Genomic DNA, 24,796 nt, shown 5'->3' on the forward strand with positions numbered 1-24,796 from the left:
CTTTAAACAGTCAAACTAAAGACTGCATATGGGACCTTAGGGCAATGGAGTCTCAAACAGGTGAAATGAGGACCAAAGACTCTCAGTGACACCACTAGAAAAATCCACTCTGAGGGATTTCCCAGATTCCCTTGAGGTCACTCTGAAACTCCATCATAGTTGTCCTGGGGTAGAGATTGAGTGCCCGCTCCCCAGACACCCCCCCCCCCCAATCAAAACATCCCCGTGGAAATTCCTTAGGAATAACCAGGCTTCAGGCTTGGGTGTGGAGTGGCCTGGGAGCTGTGGGCTCTGGAGGAAGAGCACACGTGCATCTCGACCTCTCCCTTCCGCATCTGCAGCACGACCTCCTGGCCCAGGGCTGGTCTCCACAGCAACTGTATAGGCGTCTTAAAACAGGAAGCCTCGGGCGTCCAAAGGCCAGTAAGCAAGCCACTGGGTCTTGGAAGACTAGGGTTTGATATCTCTCTTTGTCCAATCTCATTGTTCAAGGTCTGCCTCAGTTTCACTGCGAAAAGCAAGAGCAGTGGAGCACGAGGCAGGATCGGGAGTTCAAGGTCATCCTCAACTACAGGGCGTTTGAGGTCACCCTGAGCTACTTGACACCTGACCTCAAGAAGAGACAGCAGGGGGAGAGATGAGAGGGGGAAGGGGAGAAACTAGCACGGGGCGGGGCCAGAGGATGGAGGAAGTGGGGGAAAGGAGTGAGAAGGAGAGGAAACCCCCCCATAAGGCGCGCTGGGGAGTGGGGGATCTCTGCTTTCTGAGAGGTGCCTCTCCTCTTCGGAGTTCTGTTTCTCATCCAGTCTAAGAAAGGGAGGTGCAGGGCTCCACGCCACAGGACCAGACATCTTCCTTCCTTTTGGGGGAGCTGTCAAGACGCCCCAGAAGTCAAAGCAGAAAAGGGGAACCGAGGCCGCGGGGGCGGGAGCAGTCGTGAGTGGGAGAAGGGAAGTGAGGACTGCCTCTCAGGCAGGACTTTCTCACAGCGGATCTGTCCGGGCCTGCTTGGATCGCTGCTTCATCTCTAGTGCCAAGTGGGTGGAGCATGGTCCTGGGGAGAGGGGCACCTCTGAATGGATGGCGTCCCCTAACGATTCCAGGGAGCCCTTATCCCCGGCAAGGGCATGTCTGGTGGGTTAAAGAGGCTTGCAGTAGTTGGGGAAATCAGGACTTGATTTCGGATCCCTGCGAAATGCCGAGCCTCAGTTTATCCCTTTGAGGGGATGGCGGTCCTGATGTCGCAGGGGACTAGGCAGTAGTCAATCAGTTAACCAGGAGGCGTGACTCCTGGAGGCCCGGGGCCTTCTCTCCGGACTCACCTGCTGGTCTCTGACACCACCTCCCCCCACATGTCATTACTTCAGTTTGGAAATTCCTAGATCGCAGGGGCCAGCGAGGCAGGACCACCCCTCTCTGCCAGGGCACAGTCTCCACCCGGAAATACCGAAGCCCTCGTTCCGGAGGGGAAGGCGCGAGGTTTCCCGGAAAGTGGCCCCGACAGCACCGCCCCTCGGCCCCCCGTGAGCCAGAGACTATAAAAGCGCCGCCCGCCTCAGTCTGCACCCAGTGCTAGTGCTGAGCTCCGCTGCTACCTGCACTTTGCCCTGGCCCTGCAATGGCTTCAACCCGTGCCAAGCCCACGCTACCTCTGCTCCTGGCCCTGGTCACCGTTGTGATCCCTGGTGAGTCCGAGGTGGGGTCGCTTTGGGGGGCAGGTCTCCAAACTCCAGGACCCAGAGCGCGGTCGAAATCCCTGCTTCCCGGCCAGCGGAACATCACATAAATTCAGCTGTTAACGGGAAGTGGGATTGGAAACCCAGGGTTGAAAACTAACAGCCCGGAGTTCGAATCCCACGTAGCATCACTCCATGGGTGGGTTACAGAACCCAAAATCTCGGTCTCTCTCTCTCTCTCTCTCTCTCTCTCTCTCTCCCTCCCAGTCCCTCCCTCCCTCCCCCTCTCTCTGTCCTCTCTCTCTCCCCCTGTCCCCCTCTTCCCCTCCCTTCCTTTCTTTCCTGTTTTGAGAATGATGCCTTGACACGTTAGCCTAGGCTGGCCTTGAACTCAGTCCTCAAGGCCTCGCGGCTCTTCGGGTTACAGGCTCAAAACACACTACTCTCCTAAAACATGCACGTTTAGAACCTGGGCTCATGGTCTGTGCAATGGGAACTGTGGTCACAGTCCTTGTCATGGGGCAGTCAGAATATGGCTGAGGTGGGGAACAGATGGTCTGAGGGGCTGGCCCGTCCTAAAGTGAATCTTGAGGTCCGGTTCCCTCCCCCACAGACACCCGTTCCTCATCCTCACCCCTGGGGAAGTCCAGGCTGCTTCTGCGCTGGGGAATTCCAGGGTTGGTGTACCCTGGAGCCAGAGTGAGCCGGCTCAGGACTCCCCACCTTGCTGCTGCCTGGGGGCGGCGCCTGCCGTCCTCCCAAGAGAGGAAGATTCAGAACTTGTTCAGCAGCTATCAGGAGGCTCCCGACTTGGATTCCCGCAATCCATAACTCCTAGCTGGATGACTTCTTCTTGCCTCAGGGTTCTCCAAGGAGCCCGAATAATTCCAGAAGTATTGAGGAGAGTTGCTAGCTGTTATAGCTGTTATTACCTCCACCAGACCACCAATCATAGCACTGGGATCTTTGCGTGTGTGGGGGGGTGAGGGTGGAGAGATGGGGGAGGGGAAAGCTGAGTTCAGTTTTTTGTTGTTGTTGTTATTGGTTTTTCTTGTTTTTTTGTTTTTTTTGGTTGGTCTTGTTTTTTTGAGACAGGATTTCTCTGTGTAGCCCTGGCTGTCCTACAACTTGCTCTGTAGACCAGGTTGGCCTGGGACTGAGACCTGTCTGCCTCTGCCGCCCCAATGGTTCCATCCCCCACCCCCATTCGTTGTTTACTTTAGTTAAGTGGTTACACTTTATTTACTTATTGTACAGGCATGTGCTAGTGCCACAGCAGAATTGTGGCGCTCAGAAGGCAGCTTGCAGGACCACTTCCTTCCTCCTCCCTCTGCAGGGGCTCCGGGGGCTGAGGGCAGGTGGTCAGGCTTGCTGGCAAGCCCTTTACTGGCTCAGCCTCTTGTTGGCTCCTTTTTTGATGTTTTCACATAGAAACCATGTTGGCCAGGCTGTGTACTCCAGGCCAGGCTAACTCCTGATCTTCCTACTCAGCCTCCCAAGGGCTTGGTTTACAGTCCTGCGCCTTCACACCCAGCTGCGGACAGGCCTCAAGTCTTTGCATAAGTTAGTGAATGCTCTGCTTCTGGGCCCCCTCCCACCCCCAGGACTGAGGGATAACCTCAGCCACCCAAGGAACAAAGCAGTGTCTTACTGTGTAGCTAAAGCTCACTGTATAGATCAGGCTAGCCTCAAACTCACGAGTCTCCTGCCTCCTGAGTGCTGGAATTAATGGTGTGTGCCACCACATTTGGCACTGGGGACACCGTGACCCAGAGGATCTTCTTATTTCACTCTCTTCCTCTTCGTGCTGAGCATCCAGCCCCTGCCATGCTCCTTCTTCTGTCTGAAATTGGCTTCTTCTTCTTCTTCTTCTTCTTCTTCTTCTTCTTCTTCTTCTTCTTCTTCTTCTTCTTCTTCCTCTTCCTCTTCCTCTTCCTCTTCCTCTTCCTCCTCCTCCTCCTCCTCCTCCTCCTCCTCCTCCTCCTCCTCCTCCTCCTCCTCCTCCTCCTCCTCCTCCTCCTCCTCTTCTTCTTCTTCTTCTTCTTCTTCTTCTTCTTCTTCTTCCTTCTCTTCTTTTTCTTCTTCTTCTTCCTTCTCTTCTTTTTCTTCTTCCTATTTGGCCAGAGCCATCTCACCCTCCAGACCTCTGCTCAAATCTGTCACCAAGGAGTTATGTCCTGTTCTGTTCTGCTTAAGCCAAAAAAAAAAAAAAACCTCTTATTAACAACCACTATGGAGTCTGGCGTGGTGGCACAGGCCTTTAGTCCCAGCACTTGGGAGGCAGAGAGAGGTAAGGCATATCTTTTTGTGAGGCCAGCCTGGTCTACAGAGTGAGTTCTGGGGCAGCCAGGGTTACATAATGAAATCCTACCTCAAAAAAAAAAAAAAATCAAACAAGCTAAAAAAGGAAAAACAAAATAACAACAACCCATCCACCACTGAGGCTGGGCTGGTGCTGGGCCACGAGGGCAGAGCGCTTTCCTAGCAGGTCTGAAGACCTGGGCTCCTGTATCCAAGGCTGTCCTTACACTCCATTTGTAACCAAGGACCTTACTCAACCCCTGATCCCCCTGAGTGCTGGAGTTACAGGCGTGTGCCACCACACCCAGTTTCTGGGTGCTGAGAGGAAGGAGCTCAGGCATGCTAGGCAGTCAGCCCAGCCCCTCCACACTCATAATTTGTTGCCTTGTGTGCTGGGCACAATGGCCTCCTGCATGGGGTGCAGAATTCTGCCTGGCTGGAGGCTGTGAGGCCAGCACCTGGCCCTGAAGTCACAGGGATAACCAAACTTCCTCTCATCTCTCCCCCCCTCCCTTGTTGTTCCAGGGCCTGGTGATGCTCAGGTATCCATCCATCCCAGAGAAGCCTTCCTGCCCCAGGGTGGGTCCGTGCAGGTGAACTGTTCTTCCTCATGCAAGGAGGACCTCAGCCTGGGCTTGGAGACTCAGTGGCTGAAAGATGAGCTCGAGAGTGGACCCAACTGGAAGCTGTTTGAGCTGAGCGAGATCGGGGAGGACAGCAGTCCGCTGTGCTTTGAGAACTGTGGCACCGTGCAGTCGTCCGCTTCCGCTACCATCACCGTGTATTGTGAGTGGCAGGGCCAGGGCCTGGGAGCAGGGAGACTCACTGGGCACATGACAGCCTTGAAAAGTCCCACAGTCACTTAGAGATCTCTTTAAACATCTGCCAGCAGAGTGTGCCATAGGAATTTAGAACATTCTAGAATGCCACCATTGGATGCCTGGATTGTTCTGTGTTGTTTTGTTTAATTGTACTCTATGACTAATTGTGTCTAATGTTTTAGGTTTTTAAAAATAATCAATTTTTAGCCAGGCATGGTGGCGTACACCTTTAATCCCAGCACTCGGGAGGCAGAGGCAGGAGGATTTCTGAGTTCGAGGCCAGCCTGGTCTACAAAGTGAGTTCCAGGACAGCCAGGGCTACACAGAGAAACCCTGTCTTAAAAAAACCAAAAAAAGAAAAAAAGTCAATTTTTTATTTTATGTGCATTAGTGGTTTACCTCCATGTATGTCTGTGTGAGGGTATCAGATGCCCTGGAACTGGAGTTACAAACAGTTGGGAGCTGCCATCTGCGTGCTGGTAATTGAACTTGGATCCTCTGGAAGAGCAGCCAGTGCTCTTGACTGCTGAACCATCTCTCCAGCCCCAGTCATTTAATTGTTTGTTTGAAGACAGGGTCTCACGTAGCCAGGCTGGCCTTGGACTCACACTGCAGAGCTGAGGATGGCTTTGAACTGATGAACTTCCTGGTGCTGGGATTATAGGCTGATACCCCATACCTGGCTTACCTGGTCTTGGGGATTGAAGCAAGGACTTAGTGATTTCAAGGCAAGGACTCTGCCACTGAGCTGTAGACCCAGCCTCTGACCTAGATCCGACCCTTAAAAACACCTGCAACCCCAGGACTCAAGAGTGGAAAGAACAAGGATCTTAGAAGTTCACAGTCGTCCTTGGATACCTTATTTGGGACAGATAGCCTTGCCTGGACCACGTGGGACATTGGGGAGAGAGAGAGAGAGAGAAAGAGAGAGAGAGAGAGAGAGAGAGAGAGAGAGAGAGAGAGAGAGAGAGAGAGAAATCTTGCTTGGCATCAACAGAGGAGCTTCAGTTTCACATTACAGAGTATCATGGTCTACAATGCGTGGCATCCCAAGAGGCAGCAAGTGATAGGATTTAGGCAAGTGTACATGTTGCTCACCTCAATACCTGCCTAATGTCCTGTTTCCTCTGAAGACCGAATAACAGCTCATGATTGGTCTAATAGATTCTCAGAAGCAAGAGGAAGGACTGCTGGGCCCGCAGGACTCTGGAGACAAGAGTCAGAAACAGCCCTGGAGTTTGGATTGAACTTTTAAATTTGTAGTTTATTTTTAAAAATTATGTTGGGTGCAGTAGTGCATGCTTTTAATCTCAGTACCTGGGAGGCAGAGGCAAGAGGATCTTTGTGAGTTAAAAGCCAGCCTGGTCTACAGAGTTCCAGGCCAGCCAGGGATACACAGTGAGACTCTGTGTGTGTGTGCGCGCGCGCGCGCGCGCGCGTGTGTGCGCGAGTGCGTGTGCATGTGCCAAGATCAGAGGACAACTTGCAACTTGCACTAGTAATTTCTCTTCTTCCAGGTGGGTCCTGGAGAGGAACTCAGGTCAGCAGGCCTGGTGGCAAGTGCCTTCACTCTCTGAACCATCTTGCTAGTCCTCTTTATTGTTTATTGGGTTTTGTTTTTTGTTTTGTTTTGTTTTGGTTTTTGTTGTTGTTGTTGTTGTTTGTTTTTTCAAGACAGGGTTTCTTTGTGTAGCCCTAACTGTCTTGGAACTTTTCCTGTAGACCAGGCTGGCTTCCTTCTGCCTATCCTGGGCTCCTAAATACTGGGATTAAAGGTATGTGCCACTACCATCCAGCCTGCTGGCCCTGTTTTTATTTAAAGAGTGTGTGTGTGCCTACATGTATGAATATGCCCACACGTGGAGGTCAGAAAAGGGTATTGAAACCTGGAACTTGAGTGAGCCATAATGTGGGTCCTGGGTACCGAATTCCAGTCCTTTGCAATGGCAGCCTTAACTGCCTAACTTAACTGCTGAGCCACCTGTTTATTGTTTAAGGTAAGTTGGCTTTGACATCTTACTCTTCATGTTCCCACTCCCAAGCATCCAGATTATAGGTGTGTACTTCCACGCCTGGATTGGATATCAGTTCTTTACATTGATAGGTGTGTGTGTGTGTGTGTGCCCTGCAATCACACCAGGCTCCAGTCTTGGAAATCACTGATGCATGGATCCCTCCCACAGGGATCTGGTCAAGATCTAGGGCGGCTTTGCTCCTTAGGGCTGAGGATGGGACCGTCAGGGCTTTGTACTTGGCCAGGTATGTGCTCTGCCACTGAGCTCCACCTCTAAGTCACATTGCAGCTGTATTTGAAGGTCAAACATTTACCAAGCACTCAAAGATAGAGAACCCCAGAGATGGCAAAATAAAGTTTGGTTTGGGCATACCAAGAAATAGTATGCAACTGAATAAAAGAATGTAGCCAGTCCTTCCTACCTGAAGGAATGTTATACCTTAAAAGGAAACACACGCTACAATGACTGTTTCTGTATCTGTGGCCTCACTTGTTAGACCAGCACTCACTGCCAACTCTCCACCCAGCTTCTCTGGGTATCCTAGGAAGGGGCTCTTCCCCTGAACCATGCCCCCAACTCCTCACTGGGGAATGCCAGGGAGAGGTTATACTCAGCTTTCTTTGGCTTTGGAGTTAGCACCTGAGGAACTGGGTGACCTCTGGGCCTCTGACATCTTGGTTTACTTGTTGACCATGTCAAACCGTGGTATGATACAGGGAAGCCTAAAGGCCATCAGTCTTGGTGGTAGCTGGACAGAAGCCTTCGGGAAATCTCAGTGTAGCTTGTGGTTTGGAGGATGTGGTTGTATGTGCCAGTGCTGCCCTGGAGAGAGGGAAGTCCCCAAGCATTCCTTGTGGCCTTGGGAAGTCCCTCTTGAAGAACTTCCCCCTGGTACCTGATCTTAGAAACCCAAGACTGGGGCTGGAATTCTGGCTTTGCTGCATTTCTGTCTGTCACTTGGAAGGCAGAGTTTAAGACTAGTCTGGTCTACATAGTGAATTCCAGGTCAGCCTGGGGGTGGGTAGAGTGGGGGTAGGGATAACAAACGAACCTCAAAACCCAAGCAGGGGTTAGTGGGGGTACTCCAGGCAGAGGGAACAGCCTGGAGCAAGGCTGGTGCAGAAACTACTACCTTGCCTGGTGTTAGCACATGGGTGGCAGCCAACGTGGTTGTTGTCAAGAGCTTTCTCCTTGGGGAGCCAGGGAGCCTTGGCGGGTGTGGGAGTGGTCCTAGGATCTGTGTGACAGGAAGCTGGATTACTGGAAGCTGGTGGCAATCGGATCCAGCAAAAGCCTGCCTGAGCTTGCTGCTTGTGATTGAAGCATCCAAGATGGGAGGGGCAGACAAATATTTGAAGAATGGAGAAACTAGGAATTGGTGAGAGACTGAAGTTCGGTGTCAAGAAGTAAGACCATGTACCGTACCATGCCCTTCCCCGTGTGCCAATGTTTTAATACAGCGAAGCAGGCTCTGCCCCTGGGGTTTCATACTATAGACTGATTGCCCTGGAACTTGCTTTGTAGACCAGGCTGGCCTCGAACTCAAAGAGACCCAACTACCTATGCCTTCCAAGTGCTGGGACTAAAGGTTTGTGCCACTATTGCTGGACTCAGAGGTCAATATTTACAAAATAATTTGTTTTTATTTTATGTGCATGGATGTTTTGCTTGCAAGTAGTACCTGGTGTGGTGACCAGAAGAGGGTGCCAGATGCCATGTGTAGGTGCTAGGTCCACTGTAAGACCTGTTTGTGCTCTTGACCACTGAGCCATCAGCCTAGCCCTTAGAGGTCACCTTTTGGAAATCTATTTTCTCTTCCACCATATGGATCACCCAGACTAAACTAGGTCATCAGACTTGGGTGGCAAACACCTTTACCTTCTGAATAACTTCTTAGTCCACTTTTCCGTGAGATTGTGTCTGACATAGTGCAGGCTAGCCTCCCATGGGTAGCTGAGGACAACCTTAACATTTGGTGTTTTTTTTTAAAGATTTATTTATTTATTATACGTAAGTACACTGTAGCTAACTTCAGACACCCCAGAATCAAATCTCATTACAGATGGTTGTCAGCCACCATGTGGTTGCTGGGATTTGAATTCAGGACCTATGGAAGAGCAGTCAGTGCTCTTAACCACTGAGCCATCTCTCCAGCCCCTGTTTTTTTTGTTTTTGGTGTTGTTTTTGTTTTGGTTTTTTGGGTTTTGGATTTTTAAAAAATATTTATTTACTCATTTATTATATGTAAGTACACTGTAGCTGTCTTCAGACACTCCAGAAGATGGCATCAGATTTCATTGTGAATGGTTGTGAGCCACCATGTGGTTGCTGGGATTTGAACTCAGGACCTTTGGAAGAGCAGTCGGCGCTCTTAACCACTGAGCCATCTCACCAGCCCCCTGGTTTTGGATTTTTTTCAAGGCAGGGTTACTCTGTGTAGCCCTGGCTGTCCTGGAACTCCCTCTGTAAACCGGGCTGGCCTTGAACTCAGAAATCTGCCTGCCTCTGCCTCCCAAGTGCTGGGATTAAAGGCATGCACCACCATGTCCGGCCTGGTTTGTTTGTTTTTAAGATAGGATTCTCACTATGTATCCCTAGCTGAGCTAGAACTCTGTAGACCAGGCTAGCCTCCAACTCACAGAATCCCTCCTGCTTCTGCCTCCGAAGTATTGAGATTAAGGGAATGGGGGGTGCACCACTATACACTGTATTTATAGAATTGTAATATATGACTTATTTTTAAATACTGACTCTCTACATAGCTTGATGTGGGGACCAGGTTGGCCTTGAACTCACAGAGATATGCCTTCTGACTGTTGGGATTAAAGACATATATTACCTAATTTACAGCATCTTTACCTAATAGAAGACTCTGTGCTGGACAAGGTGCTATAGGCCCGTGATCCCTACTCCCGGGTAGGCTAAGGCAGGGTAGACACAGGTTTGAGGCCAAGCTAACTACAGTATGTGAGAGCCTACCTCAAAAAAAAAAAAAAAAAGGAAAGGAAAAATATAGGAAAGGAAGAAAGAAAAGTAAGGCTGAGAAGAGAGGTCAAAGCTTAGTGATGGCCCTGGGGTTCCACTACTGTACCACACCCTCGGTCCTTCACTGGGGGATTCTATGAGGGGTTTTACCACGGAGGTACAACCTTAATTCTTTTTAATTTGGGAACAGGGTCTCCAGTAACTACTATCTCACAAAATCAAGAATTGGTCCTGGACCTGCACACCCCACTCTTTGTTACCGTGAAGATTTCATGGATTAGTCTTGGAGTTTTGACACAAGTGCAGCTTAGTTTTGCATACCTCAATTCACTTAGTCTCGGCTAGCCTCAGCCTTGCCAGTCTCCTTCTTTGGCTGGAATTACAGACTGTACCACCACTCTCAGCTTTTATTGTTTTGTCTTCTTTATTATTTATTTATTTGTTTGTTTGGTTGGTTGGTTTGGTTTTTCGAGACAGGGTTTCTCTGTATATCCCTGGCTGTCCAGGAACTCACTTTGTAGACCAGGCTGGCCTTGAACTCAGAAGTCCGCCTGCCTCTGCCTCCCGAGTGCTGGGATTAAAGGCGTGAGCCACCACACCCGGCTCCTTTGTTGTTTTTATTGTGTGTGTCTGGCGTGCGAGTGCACACCTGCGTGCCGGGTGAGCATATGGAGGCTGGACAGCTCTGTGGAGCTATTCTCTTTGTCCAAGTTTACATGAGGGATTGTCTGTTTTCCCAAACAGGGTTTCTCTGTGTAGCCCTGGCTGTCCTGGAACTCACTCTGTAGACCAGGCTGGCCTCGAACTCACAGAGATCCACCTGCCTCTGCCTCTCAAGTGCTGGGATTAAAGGCCTCTGCCACTGCTGCCCAGCCTGGGATCCAGGGATTGAATTTGGGTACTTAGGTTATGTGGTAAGCACATTTACCCACTGAGCCATCTCACTGGCCCATTTAATTTAATTTAATCTTATTTGTGGGACTGGGTATGCAACCCAGGGCTTCCTGTCTAGTAGGCAAGTCCTCTAAAACTGGGCCACCACCCCCTCAACCTTCCGCACACCCAGATACATATATATTCCTACTTATTTGCAGTCTCCTGATGATAGATTTTGGAGTGTATTTCAACCTCTCAGCTACCGCTGCTGGGAATGGTTGACGATCCTTGTGCAAACACTCCTGACCTCCTCCCTAGCTTTCCCCGAAGCTCTCTGCATTCCTGGCTGCTTACGTGGTGGGGCATGTTTGGGGGAGACTGAAGTCTTCAGGCAGGTGTAGGTCTGTCTACGGCAGTCCAGCTTACAGGATCCCCAACCCCGTTTCCTTGCAGCGTTTCCGGAGAGTGTGGAGCTGAGACCTCTGCCAGCCTGGCAGCAAGTAGGCAAGGACCTCACCCTGCGCTGCCACGTGGATGGTGGAGCACCGCGGACCCAGCTCTCAGCAGTGCTGCTCCGTGGGGAGGAGATACTGAGCCGCCAGCCAGTGGGTGGGCACCCCAAGGACCCCAAGGAGATCACATTCACGGTGCTGGCTAGCAGAGGGGACCACGGAGCCAATTTCTCATGCCGCACAGAACTGGATCTCAGGCCGCAAGGGCTGGCATTGTTCTCTAATGTCTCCGAGGCCAGGAGCCTCCGGACTTTCGGTGAGGTCCTTCACAGCGGGCAAGTGGGTTCTTGGGAGGAAGAAGACCCCAGCAATGGGGGAAAGGTGCTGAGAAGATAGTAATCCAGATAGTGGGAGTTTTGGGGATGGTGAGCTGGCTCTGTGGGTAAAGGAAGGGACTTGCATCCAAGCTTGATGACCTGAGTTCAATTCCCAGCTTCCAAAGGAGAAACTGACTCCTGAAAGTTGTCTTTTGACCTCCACAAGTGAGTCACATACATATATACACAGCAAATAAATGAATAAAAAGAAAGAAAAAGGGTGGTGTGTGGGGTGGACCCCAGAGGTCCAACTCATACTGAGTGGCAGCCTCCAGGATCACAAACAACACTTCTTTTGTTCTGCGGCCCTGGAGGTGGCTGGGCAGTTGCTGTTAAAAAAAACAACCCAGACCCCGGAACTCCACTTGCTCATGCCTGTCTTCTCCCCCAAGATCTTCCAGCTACCATCCCAAAGCTCGACACCCCTGACCTCCTGGAGGTGGGCACCCAGCAGAAGTTGTTTTGCTCCCTGGAAGGCCTGTTTCCTGCCTCTGAAGCTCGGATATACCTGGAGCTGGGAGGCCAGATGCCGACCCAGGAGAGCACAAACAGCAGTGACTCTGTGTCAGCCACTGCCTTGGTAGAGGTGACTGAGGAGTTCGACAGAACCCTGCCGCTGCGCTGCGTTTTGGAGCTAGCGGACCAGATCCTGGAGACGCAGAGGACCTTAACAGTCTACAGTAAGAAGGGGCGGGGCTTAGTCCAGAGATAGCGATGTTGAGACCTGACTGACCCCAATGGAGGGGTACTAAAGGGGTAGGACTGACAAGGGTGGGCCCTTCGGGGGCGTAGCCTAACTTGGTAGCTCATTCAGGAGTAAGGACTGGCACCAGGGGCACGACTAGCGCCTGTGGTGGCACTTTCAAGAGAGAGAACTGAAGGGAGGCTTAGCACTGCTTTAATCCCAGCACAAGGGTGGCAGAGGTAGTAGGTAGAGTCCTTATGAGTTCCAGGCCAGCCAGGGCTACACAATGAGACCCTGTCTCAAAAAGTGTGGGGCTAGGCCTTTCAGAAGGCCTAGTTTCAGCTAGGCCCAGTTCCTGGATGGCCAGTGCTGGAGATTGGGGCTGACACTAAAGGTCCATCTTGTACTTGAGGCTGAGTGGTCATAGGCGGGGGTTTGCACTGGGCGGGGCTCACGGTGTGTCCCGCTCCCAGACTTTTCAGCTCCGGTCCTGACCCTGAGCCAGCTGGAGGTCTCGGAAGGGAGCCAAGTAACTGTGAAGTGTGAAGCCCACAGTGGGTCGAAGGTGGTTCTTCTGAGCGGCGTCGAGCCTAGGCCACCCACCCCGCAGGTCCAATTCACACTGAATGCCAGCTCGGAGGATCACAAACGAAGCTTCTTTTGCTCTGCCGCTCTGGAGGTGGCGGGAAAGTTCCTGTTTAAAAACCAGACCCTGGAACTGCACGTGCTGTGTGAGTTGGCTGCAGTGCTGAGTGATAGTCATTTCCTACTGCCCCATGTGCCTTCGGAGCTTTCCCTGATCTCTGTCTCTGACACTATTTCTCCAGATGGTCCTCGGCTGGACGAGACGGACTGCTTGGGGAACTGGACCTGGCAAGAGGGGTCTCAGCAGACTCTGAAATGCCAGGCCTGGGGGAACCCATCTCCTAAGATGACCTGCAGACGGAAGGCAGATGGTGCCCTGCTGCCCATCGGGGTGGTGAAGTCTGTCAAACAGGAGATGAATGGTACATACGTGTGCCATGCCTTTAGCTCCCATGGGAATGTCACCAGGAATGTGTACCTGACAGTACTGTGTGAGTATCCCAGGATATAAGGCTGGATGAGGGGTGGGCTAGGTGCCAGGGCCTCAAGTCTCACCATTCCCTTCTGTCTCTACCACACAGACCACTCTCAAAATAACTGGACTATAATCATTCTGGTGCCAGTACTGCTGGTCATTGTGGGCCTCGTGATGGCAGCCTCTTATGTTTATAACCGCCAGAGAAAGATCAGGATATACAAGTTACAGAAGGCTCAGGAGGAGGCCATAAAACTCAAGGGACAAGCCCCACCTCCCTGAGCCTGCTGGATGAGACTCCTGCCTGGACCCCCTGCAGGGCAACAGCTGCTGCTGCTTTTGAACAGAATGGTAGACAGCATTTACCCTCAGCCACTTCCTCTGGCTGTCACAGAACAGGATGGTGGCCTGGGGGATGCACACTTGTAGCCTCAGAGCTAAGAGGACTCGGTGGATGGAGCAAGACTGTGAACACGTGTGACCCGGACCCACCTACAGCCCGGTGGACCTTCAGCCAAGAAACGCTGACTTCATTCTCTATTGCCCCTGCTGAGGGGCTCCTGCCTAAGGAAGACATGATATCCAGTAGACACAAGCAAGAAGACCACACTTCCCCCCGACACAGGAAAGCTGAGACATTGTCCCCAACTCTTCTTGATGTATTTATTAATTTAGAGTTTTACCAGCTATTTATTGAGTACCCTGTATATAGTAGATCAGTGAGGAGGTGAATGTATAAGTTATGGCCTGGACCCTGCTGCAGATGCTGTGAGAGTCTGGGGAAAGATCACATGGGTCGAGGGTTTCTCTACTGGTCAGGATGCTTTTCTCATAAGGGTCGACTTTTTTCACCAGTCACATAAACACTATGTGGACTGGCAGTGGTTCTCTGCTCCTCCACATCCTGGAGCGTCCCAGCACCTCCCCACCTACTTTTGTTCCCAATGTCAGCCACCATGCCTTAGCAGCTGAACAATCGAGCCTCATGCTCATGAAATCATGGTCCCAGGCGGCTCCACCTCAAAGAGAAAGCCTGGAAGGAAATGTTCCAACTCCTTAGAAGGGTCGTGCAAGCTGCTGTGGGAGGGTAAGCACCCCTCCCAGCACAGAAACCTTTCCTTTGAATCAATAAAGTTTTATGTCGGCCTGAGTGTCTTGTGAGTTTGTGTACAGTCATCACATCAGTTAGGCAAAGCCCTAAGGACTGCCGACTCCCATAATGCCTCAGGGTTGTCTGGTAACCTAACCCTAACTCTGAGTCTGTGGATCAGGTTGGTCCCCACCCCCACCCCCTTTCTTTTTTGAGACAGGTTCTCTTTGTGGCCATGGATGTCCTGAAATCTGCTATGTGGAATGGGCTGGCCTTGACTTCACAAAGATGGGCCAACCTGTCTCCTGAATGCTAGGACTAAATGACAAAGCCACTGCCATGTCTAGTAAAATCTACGTTAGATAGACAGGGTTTCCCAGTGTAGATCAGGATGGCCTTGAACTTACAGAGATCTGCCTCCCTGGGAGTGCTGGGATCAAAGGCATGTGCCATCACCAAGCGTTATTTTATTTTTTAATTTTTAAAGACTTCTTGGGGCTTACGTAAAAACTAAAGAGCAGGTCCAGAACTGTGCAATGGCTTTTGGTTGATTGTAGGGTCTGATGGGAGGGGAGGCAGGTATCTTCATCAGGGCCGGCCGAGGCCCATTCTGGGGCGTGGCCAGGGTGCCTTCTTATCTCCTGCGGCCAGCCTAAACTCCCTGGCGTTCCGCCCGCACTTCAGCGCGGGCTTTGTGCCATGGAGTCTGCCCTTCTGCTCCCGTCGCTTTTGCTGGTGGCTGCCTATCCGAGGGGTGGGAGCCCCCAGCAAGAGTGGATGCAAAGTCCTCCCGCGCCTTCCGTGACCTCAGCACCTTTCTGGGTGCGTCTTAATCCAGAGCTAGAGGCCGTGCCTCCCGGGGGCTCAGCGTGGCTTAACTGCAGCCACAACTGCCCCCTGCCGGTGCATTCCAGCCTGCGCACCCAACTGCGGCAGGGAAAGATAGTTAATGGATCCGGCTGGGTATCTTACCAGCTACTGGATGTGAGGGCCTGGAATTCCAAGGTGCGCTGCGTCGTCACTTGCGCAGGAGAAACCCGAGAGGCCACCGCCAGGATCACTGCTTACAGTGAGGGAGACCGGGGCTCAGGCCGGGCTGGGGTGAGGGGAGAGGGGTGGAGGAAGCGGATAGATGGTAATTGCTTTAAGGGGTGCCTGTGGGCCTTATCTCTCTTGCCTTAGAACGGCCCAGAAGCGTGATCTTGGAGCCTCCGGTCCTAGTGGGCCACAAGTACACTCTGCGATGCTATGTGACACACGTGTTCCCAGTGGGATTCTTGGTGGTGAGCCTGAGAAGAGGTGGCCGAGTGATTTATCATGAAAGCCTGGAGCGCTTCACCGGTTCAGATTTGGCTAATGTCACTTTGACCTACGTGATGCGGGCCGGACTCAACGACCTCTGGCAGCCACTCACCTGCCATGCGCGCCTCAATCTCGACGGGCTAGTGGTGCGCAGCAGCTCGGCACCTGTTATGTTGACAGTCCTCGGTGAGGCATCCTGTAATCCCAGGGAATGGGTGCGGGAGAGGGGATGTTGCCACTCCAAGGGGGCCTGCAGAACAGGCGTGGGCTCCACGCTTGGCGGTCCTCAGACCTCCTAGTTCCTGATTTTCACTCCTGCCCACAGCTTTAAGCCCAGCCTCTATAGCCTTGGCCTCTACCTCCATCGCAACCCTGGTGGGGATCCTCCTGGCTGTGGGGGCTGTCTACGTGCGCAAGTACCTGGCTGTGCAGACTTAGTTATAGATCTGTTTTCGATGCCTGACAAGAGGGAGGGGAAAAGAACTTCAGAGTAATTAATTCAGAGACTCTTATTGAAACAATAAAGTCTTCCTCCTCAGTCTCTGCCTTACGGTTCTTGGAGAAAGTGGTTTCTTTTTTAAGGTACCTTACTTTTTCCAAATTCCTTACGTAGGGGCTGAAGATTAGTAGATTAGAGGTAGTACTGGAGGAAACAACACCTTGAAATTTCTCCTTCAAGGCCAGCATGGGGTCCTAGAACCCGAGTTCCTCTGCGTAGAGTTTTGTTAGCTTTATTTGTGCGGGGCAGAAAGACTAAACTGACCTCCCCTCCAGGGCTGACTCTTGGTATGGCTTTTTCTGATTGGCTCCGCTGATACAGGCCGGAGCTCTGATTGGAGGCTAAGTTTCCCTTCTCCTCCCTCCTTTTCCACTACGGAGCCTGTGCGTTACTAGAGAAGGCCAGCGGGTGGAGCTAGACCTGATTCCCCAAGGTTATCATTAATTGGGGGGGGGGGGGGAGGTAGAAACACTCGAGTAGGCGGGGCCTTCTTCAAGTAGTAGAGGAAGCGGCTAACTAGATAGGAAATCTAGCATAGCAACAAGTTAAGAGATGATTGTTCAGGCCACGTGAGCTGTCACAGACTTGCTTCCTGGCGTTGTGCTTGTTGTCTCCGAGTCTGGTATGTATGTAGAGAGGGATGTCAAAGCTGGGGTCAAAGTGTCCCCAGTTGATCTTTTGGTCCAGCGTGAATTGCAGAATCTCGCACTAGTTACCCAGTAGAGGCGGCCACACTCCTGGCGAGGAGGGCGCAGAAGCTCTGCTGAGAGACTAGACACACAACAGCGTTGTAGACACATTCCCGCTGCACTCTGGGTAAATAAAGATCGGGTGCCGGAGTCGACTCTAATTTAGAAGCCTGCGAACGCTGCGCACACGCACACGTGTCCGAGTCTTGCTGGCACTTGATCCCCCTCTTCCTTCGCCGCGTGCGCGGAGGAGGTCTTAGGGGCGTGGCTCCCATACTTAGCCTGCTGGAGGTCAAAACGAAACCTCAGTTAAGGAAGGCATCCTCACATTCTCCTCTTAGAACCACATTTCCTGCATACTATTGACTCCCCAAGCTAATACAAGCAACCTCTCCATCCACCCTTGCTCAAACAGGCGCTGGTGGGAGGGACCGAGGATGGGCGTGGCTTGGAGACCCAGCGCGTTGTCTCAGACTCTATACCTATGGTGGTGGGTGTTTGGGCAGGGCCTCTCAGCATCCCTTCCCTCCTTCGCCAGGGATGACGCGGGAGAGCGTGGTCGCCCCCAGAAGGCTTTAGATCATTAGGCCGACCTCCATGTAGATCTTTCCCCCACGGGGGACCGCTCTTGCCTGGCTAGCTCGCCTGCATTAAGGCCTGGAGAAGCCCAGTGCGCGCTCGCCTCCTGTCAGCTCGCCCCCCATCACCGCCTCTGTCACCGCCCCCTCCTTAGAAACCAAGTTACCAACGTTTAAACCAATCCCTGGGCGCAATTCTGCCACCCCCACACTCCACCCGCTGCGCTGCGCGGTCCTCCCAGCCCCGCTCTCCATCACTCGCGCTCCCCTCGCCTTCTGTGCTCTCCCCTCCCCGGCAGCGGCGGCAATGCCGGGGCCTTCGCCAGGGCTGCGCCGAGCGCTCCTCGGCCTCTGGGCTGCCCTGGGCCTGGGGATCCTAGGCATCTCAGGTAAGAAGAGCCCGCCGGCGGAGCCAGGTGGATAAGGCGGGGGCGGAATTGAAGGACCAGAGAGGGCGGCCCGGGTGTCCCCTCCAGGCTCCGCCCTCTTCTAGCTTCCCACGCTTCTGCCACCACCTGGAGCTCCGGGCTTCTCCCTGTCCTTCCTCCACCCCAACACACCTCGATCTTTCAGATCGGAACCCAGCACCTTTTCTGAATTCGGGGTTTTGCACCCAACCTGGCTCAGGAGACACTGTGGCTCTCCTGTTCTCTCCTGCTCTGTCGTGTCCTATGGTTCACAGACTAGCATCATCCCTATTTATGATCCTCAAAGACCCTATCTCCTCAACTGTCATAACTCAGAGGCCCTGTTTCCCCTCCACCTGGAGCCCTGGCAACCGGCTTTCTAGGGCTTTCCTCACGGTTCCTTCCCGGAATCTAACCTTGTGGCTTTCTGTCCAAGTTACTCAAGTTTGGGGACAATCTCCTTTAAGCCTTTGACTCAGTCTCTCATTTCTACTTTGCTTTCGCCCCCAGCCTCGGTGTCTCTCCCCCCCATTTCCTGACGACCTGTCAGGGTCTTAAGAGTGACTTGGTTCCCCATCCCCCCAAATTGGAATCTCCTCCTCCTCACTATTGATGTGTTCATCTGAGACCCCATCCCTGCACCGAGCTTCCCCATCTCTGCCATAGGCAGCAAGGCTTCCAGAGACGCCCCTCTAAGAGTGCGTCAGTCCCGAATCTTGAGTGGGATGCGGGACTCCCGTGCTATTTCTTGGCGGTGGTCTTTCCTCGTCCTTACAGACACCCCTGGTTTGGGAGATGGGGGCCACTAAGATTTCAGAGATGGGGTCCCTAGGCTGAGCCCGCGTTTTCCTGGGCAGCGGTCGCGCTAGAACCTTTCTGGGCGGACCTTCAGCCCCGCGTGGCGCTCGTGGAGCGCGGGGGCTCGCTGTGGCTCAACTGCAGCACTAACTGTCCGCGGCCGGAGCGCGGTGGCCTGGAGACCTCGCTACGCCGAAACGGGACCCAGAGGGGTCTGCGCTGGCTGGCTCGGCAGCTGGTGGACATCCGAGAGCCTGAGACCCAGCCGGTCTGCTTCTTCCGCTGCGCGCGCCGCACACTCCAAGCGCGTGGACTCATCCGAACTTTCCGTGAGTACAGTGTGGACACGCCCCTTGGGTCCCTGGACCTCCCCCTAAAGCTCCGCCCACCCGTTCTCTGGTCCTCCTTCCTAGGCTTGTCCTGAGAGCACTACAGCTCGCTAAAGCCCAGGTTTTGGTCCCTTGCAGAGCGACCGGATCGGGTAGAGCTGGTGCCGCTCCCTTCTTGGCAGCCAGTGGGCGAGAACTTCACCTTGAGCTGCAGGGTCCCGGGAGCAGGACCCCGAGCGAGCCTCACATTGACCCTGCTGCGGGGCGGCCAGGAGCTGATTCGCCGCAGTTTCGTAGGCGAGCCACCCCGAGCGCGGGGTGCGATGCTCACCGCCAGGGTCCTGGCACGCAGGGAGGACCACAGGGTCAATTTCTCATGCCTCGCCGAGCTTGACCTGCGGCCACACGGCTTGGGACTGTTTGCAAATAGCTCGGCCCCCAGACAGCTCCGTACCTTTGGTGAGTATGGACCCTAACTGACAGGTTTTAAGTTTAGGGCAGCGGGGCGTAGTGTAGTGGTGTAGGCCCTAAGTCTCAGCCCAAGCAGAACTAAGGCGGAACTCTTGTTCATTTAAAGTCCAGTCTGGTCTACATAGCCAGGGCTGCATAGTTAGATCCCCAAAGGCTTAGCAGCTTCAACACAAGTACTAACTTAAGTGCTTTCTTTTTTTTTTTTTTTTTTTTTAAAGATTTATTTATTTATTTATTTATTATATGTAAGTACACTGTAGCTGTCTTCAGACACACCAGAAGAGGGCGTCAGATCTCATTACAGATGGTTGTGAGCCACCATGTGGTTGCTGGGATTTGAACTTCGGACCTTCGGAAGAGCAGTCGGGTGCTCTTACCCACTGAGCCATCTCTCCAGCCCAAGTGCTTTCTTCTGTGGTCTTTTTCTTTATGCATTTATTTATTGAGAGAAAAAGAGAGTGTGTGTATATGCGTTTATGCACATGCCACAGTGCATGTGTGGAAGTTAAAGGATAAGTAGGAGTTTAGTTCTCTCTTTCCATCATGTAGGTCCTGGGGATCGAGTCAAGTCAGGCTTAACAACAAGCACCTAAACTTGTGGTGCCATCTCGCCCGCCCTTCTGTATTTTTAGGATGAAACCAAACAATGCATGCAAATTGGCTTGTCAACACTGAATGCTTAGTTCATAAACTCAAATCCTGTTCTTTGTCCGCCCCAGCCATGCCTCCACATTCCCCGAGTCTTATTGCTCCCCGAGTCTTAGAAGTGGACTCAGAAAGGCCGGTGACTTGCACGTTGGATGGACTGTTTCCTGCCCCAGAAGCCGGGGTTTACCTCTCTCTGGGAGATCAGAGGCTCAATCCTAATGTGACCCTCGATGGGGACAGCCTTGTGGCCACTGCCACAGCTACAGCAAGCGCAGAACAGGAAGGCACCAAACAGCTGATGTGCGTCGTGACCCTCGGGGGCGAAAGCAGGGAGACCCAGGAAAACCTGACTGTTTACAGTAAGGGGAATCCAGGGGGCCTTCATTGGCTGGGGCTGGAACCAGAGTCTCACAGAGGCGGAGCCAATAAAGTGGGCGGGGCGTCTACACCAGAAAAAGCAGGGCAGGAGAGTTCCAGGGCAGGAGCAGGTAGAAGCTGGAAATGAATAAATAGAAGGGGTTGAGTTACCTGAGTGGGGAGTGAACCCCACCCAATTCTCCGCCCTCAGGCTTCCCGACTCCTCTTCTGACTTTGAGTGAGCCAGAAGCCCCCGAGGGAAAAATGGTGACCATAAGCTGCTGGGCAGGGGCTCGAGCCCTTGTCACCCTGGAGGGAATTCCAGCTGCGGTCCCGGGGCAGCCCGCTGAGCTCCAGTTAAATGTTACAAAGAACGATGACAAGCGGGGCTTCTTCTGCGACGCCGCCCTCGATGTGGACGGGGAAACTCTAAGAAAAAACCAGAGCTCTGAGCTTCGTGTCCTGTGTGAGTGGATGCTCACCCTATCTCTGTGACCTCCAAAGCCCCTATTACCTGCTCCATCTTTAACCTTATCTATCTCCTCTGCCTCGTGCCCGCAGATGCACCTCGCCTGGATGACTTGGATTGTCCCAGAAGCTGGACGTGGCCAGAGGGTCCAGAGCAGACCCTCCACTGCGAGGCCCGCGGAAACCCTGAGCCCTCGGTGCACTGTGCAAGGCCTGAGGGCGGGGCGGTGCTAGCGCTGGGCCTATTGGGTCCAGTGACCCGTGCCCTCGCAGGCACTTACCGATGCACAGCAGTCAATGGGCAAGGCCAGGCGGTCAAAGATGTGACCCTGACCGTGGAATGTGAGTCGGGAGAGGCATGCATGCCCAAGTTCACCGAGTTAGGGGAGACGGGCCTATACGGACAGGAAAGAAGCTGGATTCTGCAGGGATTGGGAAAACACTGAAGGGAAGTGTAGGTGGGACTGTGGGACTGGGTACAGTCTGGCAAAAACAGGCAGTCAAGAGAGTGTACCGGGGAGTGCTTTGTGGGGATCAGTCAGCAGCATCCTGAGACCTCAGGAAAGGGGCCTGATCACCTGAAGTGATGGCCAGAACCCATGTGAAGGTGGGAGGAGAGAACGCCTACCTTTTCATGCTTTCCCACACACATATCGTACAGAGTAAATAGAAAAGTAAAATGGTACATGCCAGAGTGAGAAGCTGTCTCCCGAAGGCATAGAACAGTGGTAATGCACGCCTTTAATCCCAGCACCCTGTAGGCAAAGGCAGGCACATCTCTGAGTTTGAGGCCAGCCTGGTCTACAGAGCAAGTTCCAGGCCAGCCTGGTCTACATAGGGAATTCCTGTCTCAAAATAAACAAACAAAAAACCAAAACCAAAGTCCATTCCAGATGCCCCAGCGCTGGACAGTGTAGGCTGCCCAGAACATATTACTTGGCTGGAGGGAACGGAGGCATCGCTTAGCTGTGTGGCACACGGGGTCCCACCACCTAGCGTGAGTTGTGTGCGCTCTGGAAAGGAGGAAGTCATGGAAGGGCCTCTGCGCGTGGCCCGGGAGCACGCCGGCACTTACCGATGCGAAGCCATCAACGCCAGAGGATCAGCGGCCAAAAATGTGGCCGTCACGGTGGAATGTGAGTAGGGGTGACTGCAGAGAAGTCCGCACCCGCATCCTCTGTCCTCTATGTCAACTCTTATTTCCCTGCTTCCTAGATGGTCCCAGTTTTGAGGAGTTGGGCTGCCCCAGCAACTGGACGTGGGTAGAGGGATCTGGAAAGCTGTTTTCCTGTGAAGTTGATGGGAAGCCAGAACCACGTGTGGAGTGCGTAGGCTCGGAGGGTGCAAGCGAAGGGATAGTGTTGCCCTTGGTGTCCTCAAACTCTGGTCCTAGAAACTCTATGACCCCTGGTAACCTGTCACCGGGCATTTACCTCTGCAACGCCACCAACCGGCACGGCTCCACAGTCAAAACAGTCGTCGTGAGCGCGGAGTGTGAGCAGGGGCCCAGGTGGGCGGAAAGTACCGGGTGTCCCAGGATCCTTGCCTTCCCTGACGTCCCTCCTTATGGTGGCTGATCTGCAGCGCCGCCACAGATGGATGAATCCAGTTGCCCGAGTCACCAGACCTGGCTGGAAGGAGCTGAGGCTACCGCGCTGGCCTGCAGTGCCAGGGGCCGCCCCTCTCCACGGGTGCATTGCTCCAGGGAGGGTGCCGCCAGGCTGGAGAGGCTACAGGTGTCCCGAGAGGATGCGGGGACCTACCGCTGTGTGGCCACCAATGCGCATGGCACGGATTCACGGACGGTCACTGTGGGTGTGGAATGTGAGTGAGGACAGCGCAGAATGAAGAGGACTGAGCCCGCTAGAAAAGTGCCGTGAGGGCTGGGATGTAGTCCAGTGGATAGCGTGCTCAATTAGCACCCACAAAGCTGTATATGCTATTCCCAACACTCATAATTTTAACACTTGGGAGGCAGAGACAGGCAGACCTGCTCTCTGTCCAGGACAACTTGGTCTACAAAGGGGCTACAGGCCCCCCAAGATTACATAACCCCTCTCTGGCTCCCTGTCTCTCTGGCCCACCCCAGCCATGGGAGACTTCTCTGAATCCCCAGCCCCAACCATCTCAGTAAGACAAAAGCACTTTTGTTTCCGTGGCGGGTGGGTGGTGTCTTGGGAGGCAGCAGTTTTGCCCGTCCATCCCAAGAAGGGTGGTCTCAGGCCTCCTAGGGTGTTTGATTATCGCCCAGTGCTAAGCAGCGTCTTCATCTCCCTGCAGACCGGCCTGTGGTGGCTGAGCTGGCAGCCTCGCCCCCAAGCGTGCGGCCGGGCGGTAACTTCACTCTGACCTGCCGCGCAGAGGCTTGGCCTCCAGCCCAGATCAGCTGGCGCGCGCCCCCGGGGGCTCTCAACCTCGGCCTCTCCAGCAACAATAGCACTCTGAGCGTGGCGGGAGCCATGGGCAGCCATGGCGGCGAGTATGAGTGTGCAGCGACCAATGCGCATGGGCGCCACGCACGGCGCATCACAGTGCGCGTGGCCGGTGAGTGGCGGGCTCCTGGGGTTGAGGTGGGGCGAGGGACATGCACCAAGGAGTGACCTAGGCCTTGGGGTGTCTGACCCCACTCTCCTCTCTGTATGCAAGACCAAAAGGGGCCAATGTAGAGGCCAAGAGCGCCTGATAGGTGGGGTTGTTTGGGGTTGATTAGGGTAAGGAAGTGGAGGCTTGGAGAATGGGCAGAAGCCAGGGCAAGGCTGCTCACCTTTTGTCACAGCACCTGGGAGGTGGAAGTGGTTGTCCTGAATTTAAGGTCGTCCTCAGCTATTCAGGGAGTACAAGGCCTGCCTATGCCACATTAGACCTGTTTTAAACCCAAAAGGGAAAAGGACCTCCTCTTAGGACAGACTACTCTGTATGTGTGTGTGTGTGTGTGTGTGTGTGTGTGTGTGTGTGTATAGTGTGTGTATAGAGTGGGTGATCCGGTTCACTCTTCACCGTGTTACTGTGGGAAACTGGGGTCAGAAATATTGATGGTAGCCCCCAATTCATGGCTGTCCTGGGGCTGGGGGCTGTCAGAGCTAGAGGGGGGCTGAGCTGTCCTTCCAAGCTATCTCCTTAGGAAGATGAGAGGAACGGAGTCATTAGAGGATATGGGGGTGGTCATCAAGGGCTTATAATCGCATGGCCTAAGAGGGGTGATATTGGTATTTGGGGGTTCCCCTGAGGAGAGAGAGGCCTTTCTGGGGCCTCTTCCATTGGGCTGCAATGACAGGTGCATGGAGGGCTCAAGGGAGACAGGAGGCTTGCCCAAGCTGTCGAGGGTCTGCGCCCACAGGTCCATGGCTGTGGGTCGCTGTGGGCGGTGCGGCAGGGGGCGCGGCGCTGCTGGCCGCTGGGGCCGGCCTGGCCTTCTACGTGCAATCCACCGCTTGCAAGAAGGGCGAGTACAACGTCCAGGAGGCTGAGAGCTCAGGCGAGGCCGTGTGTCTCAATGGCGCGGGCGGGACACCGGGTGCAGAAGGCGGAGCAGAGACCCCAGGCACTGCAGAGTCACCTGCAGATGGCGAGGTTTTCGCTATCCAGCTGACATCTTCCTGAGCCTATACCCAGCTCCCACAGGGGCCTCGCAAGCACAGAGGTGGACGTATGTATTGTTCGCTCTCTATTTATTCAACTCCAGGGGCGTCACCCCCATTTTCTACCCATTCCCTTCAATAAAGTTTTTATAAAGGAGTCTAGGTCTTTGTCTGTAATGCGAAGCACTGGGGGTTGAATCCCAAACTCAAGGTATATATGTTCGTGTGTGTGTGTGTGTGTGTGTGTGTGTGTGTGTGTGTGTTTTTTTTCCTCCTGGAAATTTATACATAGCTCCACAGCAGATCTGCTGAGAGCAAGGGTCATCATCTTCAG

At 53.4% G+C, this 24,796-nt stretch overlaps 3 protein-coding genes and 1 non-coding gene across 5 annotated transcripts; 3 read left to right on the top strand and 1 right to left on the bottom strand.

The window, feature by feature from the left end:
- The first annotated feature begins 1,523 nt into the window (after positions 1-1,523).
- Positions 1,524-14,398, top strand: Icam1 (intercellular adhesion molecule 1). The gene is made up of 7 exons (NM_010493.3): positions 1,524-1,685; positions 4,503-4,763; positions 11,128-11,442; positions 11,896-12,183; positions 12,662-12,919; positions 13,016-13,264; positions 13,355-14,398. The coding sequence occupies exons 1-7, from the start codon at positions 1,619-1,621 to the stop codon at positions 13,528-13,530; spliced, it is 1,614 nt and encodes a 537-aa protein (NP_034623.1). The 5' UTR covers positions 1,524-1,618; the 3' UTR covers positions 13,531-14,398.
- Positions 14,399-15,015: 617 nt separating this feature from the next.
- Positions 15,016-16,180, top strand: Icam4 (intercellular adhesion molecule 4, Landsteiner-Wiener blood group). Of its 2 annotated transcripts, NM_023892.3 has the most exons (3): positions 15,016-15,407; positions 15,521-15,826; positions 15,966-16,180. In NM_023892.3, exons 1-3 carry the CDS (start codon positions 15,038-15,040, stop codon positions 16,076-16,078), a joined length of 789 nt encoding a protein of 262 aa, NP_076381.1. In that variant the 5' UTR covers positions 15,016-15,037; the 3' UTR covers positions 16,079-16,180. The 2 variants fall into 2 exon arrangements, with proteins under 2 accessions (NP_076381.1, NP_001351438.1); NM_001364509.1 differs by having other exon boundaries at positions 15,521-16,180.
- A 1,441-nt stretch (positions 16,181-17,621) lies between these two features.
- On the top strand, positions 17,622-24,620 carry Icam5 (intercellular adhesion molecule 5, telencephalin). The gene is made up of 11 exons (NM_008319.2): positions 17,622-17,795; positions 18,671-18,940; positions 19,079-19,399; positions 20,131-20,418; positions 20,628-20,882; positions 20,978-21,226; positions 21,778-22,020; positions 22,100-22,378; positions 22,469-22,708; positions 23,165-23,428; positions 24,222-24,620. The coding sequence occupies exons 1-11, from the start codon at positions 17,714-17,716 to the stop codon at positions 24,482-24,484; spliced, it is 2,754 nt and encodes a 917-aa protein (NP_032345.2). The 5' UTR covers positions 17,622-17,713; the 3' UTR covers positions 24,485-24,620.
- On the bottom strand, positions 17,835-17,912 carry Mir1900 (microRNA 1900). The gene has a single exon (NR_035438.1). It is a non-coding gene; the product is annotated as a microRNA 1900 (primary transcript).
- Positions 24,621-24,796: the final 176 nt, after the last annotated feature.

The sequence above is a fragment of the Mus musculus genome, chromosome 9 (assembly GCF_000001635.26).
Source record: "Mus musculus strain C57BL/6J chromosome 9, GRCm38.p6 C57BL/6J".
NCBI lineage: Eukaryota > Metazoa > Chordata > Mammalia > Rodentia > Muridae > Mus > Mus musculus.

Bases quoted from the DNA above. Each gene is read 5' to 3' on its own strand.
- Icam1 (NM_010493.3), top strand. From the start codon at position 1,619: ATGGCTTCAACCCGTGCCAAGCCCACGCTACCTCTGCTCCTGGCCCTG. The intron at 11,443-11,895 runs GTGAGGTCCTTC...TTCTCCCCCAAG, and splicing joins CAGGAGCCTCCGGACTTTCG to ATCTTCCAGCTACCATCCCA. The intron at 13,265-13,354 runs GTGAGTATCCCA...TCTACCACACAG, and splicing joins TGTGTACCTGACAGTACTGT to ACCACTCTCAAAATAACTGG.
- Icam4 (NM_001364509.1), top strand. From the start codon at position 15,038: ATGGAGTCTGCCCTTCTGCTCCCGTCGCTTTTGCTGGTGGCTGCCTAT. The intron at 15,408-15,520 runs GTGAGGGAGACC...CTCTTGCCTTAG, and splicing joins CGCCAGGATCACTGCTTACA to AACGGCCCAGAAGCGTGATC.
- Icam5 (NM_008319.2), top strand. From the start codon at position 17,714: ATGCCGGGGCCTTCGCCAGGGCTGCGCCGAGCGCTCCTCGGCCTCTGG. The intron at 19,400-20,130 runs GTGAGTATGGAC...TGTCCGCCCCAG, and splicing joins CAGACAGCTCCGTACCTTTG to CCATGCCTCCACATTCCCCG. The intron at 21,227-21,777 runs GTGAGTCGGGAG...AGTCCATTCCAG, and splicing joins TGTGACCCTGACCGTGGAAT to ATGCCCCAGCGCTGGACAGT.